Raw genomic sequence first — 1,894 nt, 5'->3', positions numbered from 1 at the left:
GTTTCTGCTTGACATTTTGCCTTTTTCTTTTCCTCCCCTGTTGTTTCTCTGCTGCTTGACTCTTCCTGCTTATCCAGCTGAAAAAACGAAAGATATTCTGAGTTTGGACACTAGCCCTCCGCTTCTGACTGTGCCTGATCCTTTCGTTTCTCTTCCATTATCCGACACACCAGGTAATCAGAAGAGAATCTGCACTTTTTGTGTCAGTATTTTCATCATTCCATTTTTTGGATTTAATTCTTAGTAAAATTTAAAACTTGTGCCCAGCACTTTGATGAAGGCCCCTGTTGCATTGATGGAAGTCAGCAGGAGAGATGAGGCCAGCACCTTTTGAAGCTGGTCCTACATGCTCATGAGTGTATGGCACCTAGGACAAAAACCCCTCATTTTCTGATTGTAGCCCTTGCGTACTACCTGATAATGGGATTTTCATCTGCCACGTGCATCAAGGTTCTGTGTACAACATAAGGAAAAAAATCCAATATTTAATTGCCCTTTGTTAGGCCATGTTACATTGGTCTCAGATTCCAAGGTATTATGTTGCAGCCTTTTTCTGTAATGCAATCGTTTTCCCTTTGGGTCCTTGGTTAGCACTTGTCTTGCTGCAAATATGTGCTTTGTCTGAAGTAAAAGCTGTCTTGTAGCATTCCCTGTTTTGACAATTTTCACATCAAAAGTTCACCCTGAGAGAGGATAATTGGCAGAGACTGAACTTAACATGAATGTAGGCACTCCTTTGTACGCAAACATATGTATAACTACATGAACAGCTTGCTGCAGAAATCCTCATTTAAGTTATGGAAGAGCGGGTTATATGTTTGGGCTATATCTGTTGCTTTTGAGATGGTCAGTGGGAGAGTCCTACTTGAAACGAAGCAAAGGATTTATACAGCAAACAGTAGGAGCTTTACAATACTGTGGAAACTGTGTTGTTAGCACCATCCCTCTAGATTTTGAACCTAGGGCCTTCAGCACTAAAAGCATGAATCTCTACTGCTTGAGCTCAAGGAATTCTCTTCCCTGCGTAGACAAGAATTCACTAAGTTAACTTATTTAGTTGGTCTAATAAAAGATATCTGATTTACCCAAAGATCCTTGTCTGCCTAAGTTAACTTGGACTCTTATTTGGATGTTCCCCTAATCCCCTGCTGCCTGCATACAGAACCCCCTCTGCCTAGGGACTGCTGCCAGCCACAAGAATGGGATATTGCTCAGGGTATGTTTTCTCACTTTGCAACTTTCTCACTCCACCAGTGCCTCCCCAAAGCTCCCCTGTGTGCCCAGAAGGGCTGAGTTCTCTCACATTTCACAGGGAAAGATTCACAGAGTGACTCAGCTTGCTGCAAGAGGCATGTGCCCTTAGAAGTCCTAGCCACTTAGAAGGAACCATACCACCAATAAGGATAAAGTAAATGGGGTATGGCTTTGCAAGTATGTCTGCACACACCTGGATTAAGCTACCCTATGTTACTCAGACCTATGTGCTTATCACTTTGCAGTGAAGGAGGAACCTCTACATGGCAGGTGTAATAAATCCTTATCCTCCTATGCAGGCCAACCACTGGAGATGCACAGTCCCCTACTGCAAGTTGTATTTGCATTGAACTAATTTAACGTTCTTAATGCTGAGGAATAGTCCTGGAGAGTATGGGGGATAGTGCCCAGTGGAGAAACTGAGATATTAGCTAGTGGGTAAAATCACTGCAGCCATCTCTTCCTCAGAAGGAGAATTTTGGTAAATATGTCCTTTTTCATTTTGCTCAGTATACAAGGGCTGGAATCACTAATGGAAATGTAACTGGTAAGAGGAGCTGGCAAGAGAGAGAGAAAAATATGGCAAAACATCTGTTAAAATACTGGAAAATGAAATATTCATGCTGAGAACATTTTTCTT

At 42.2% G+C, this 1,894-nt stretch overlaps 1 protein-coding gene across 7 annotated transcripts in view; it reads left to right on the top strand.

The window, feature by feature from the left end:
* Nucleotides 1-1,894, top strand: part of AAK1 (AP2 associated kinase 1) — a 101,373-nt gene that overhangs the window by 73,828 nt on the left and 25,651 nt on the right. For 6 of the 7 annotated variants that reach the window (XR_003096080.1, XR_003096079.1, XM_025214629.1 and 3 more), the window contains exon 17: nt 78-173. The exons of the other annotated variant lie outside the window; for it this stretch is intronic. Coding sequence is in view for 4 of the 6 variants with exons in the window: in XM_025214629.1 (XP_025070414.1) it covers nt 78-173 (96 nt within the window). In the remaining 2 variants the exon portion in view is untranslated. The remainder of the gene's footprint in view (nt 1-77; nt 174-1,894) is intronic. 7 annotated transcript variants of the gene reach the window in all.

The sequence above is a fragment of the Alligator sinensis genome, unplaced genomic scaffold (assembly GCF_000455745.1).
Source record: "Alligator sinensis unplaced genomic scaffold, ASM45574v1 scaffold1030_1, whole genome shotgun sequence".
Classification (NCBI taxonomy): domain Eukaryota; kingdom Metazoa; phylum Chordata; order Crocodylia; family Alligatoridae; genus Alligator; species Alligator sinensis.
Note: the sequence above shows the minus strand (reverse complement) of the source record. Positions and strands in the feature narration are given on the sequence as shown.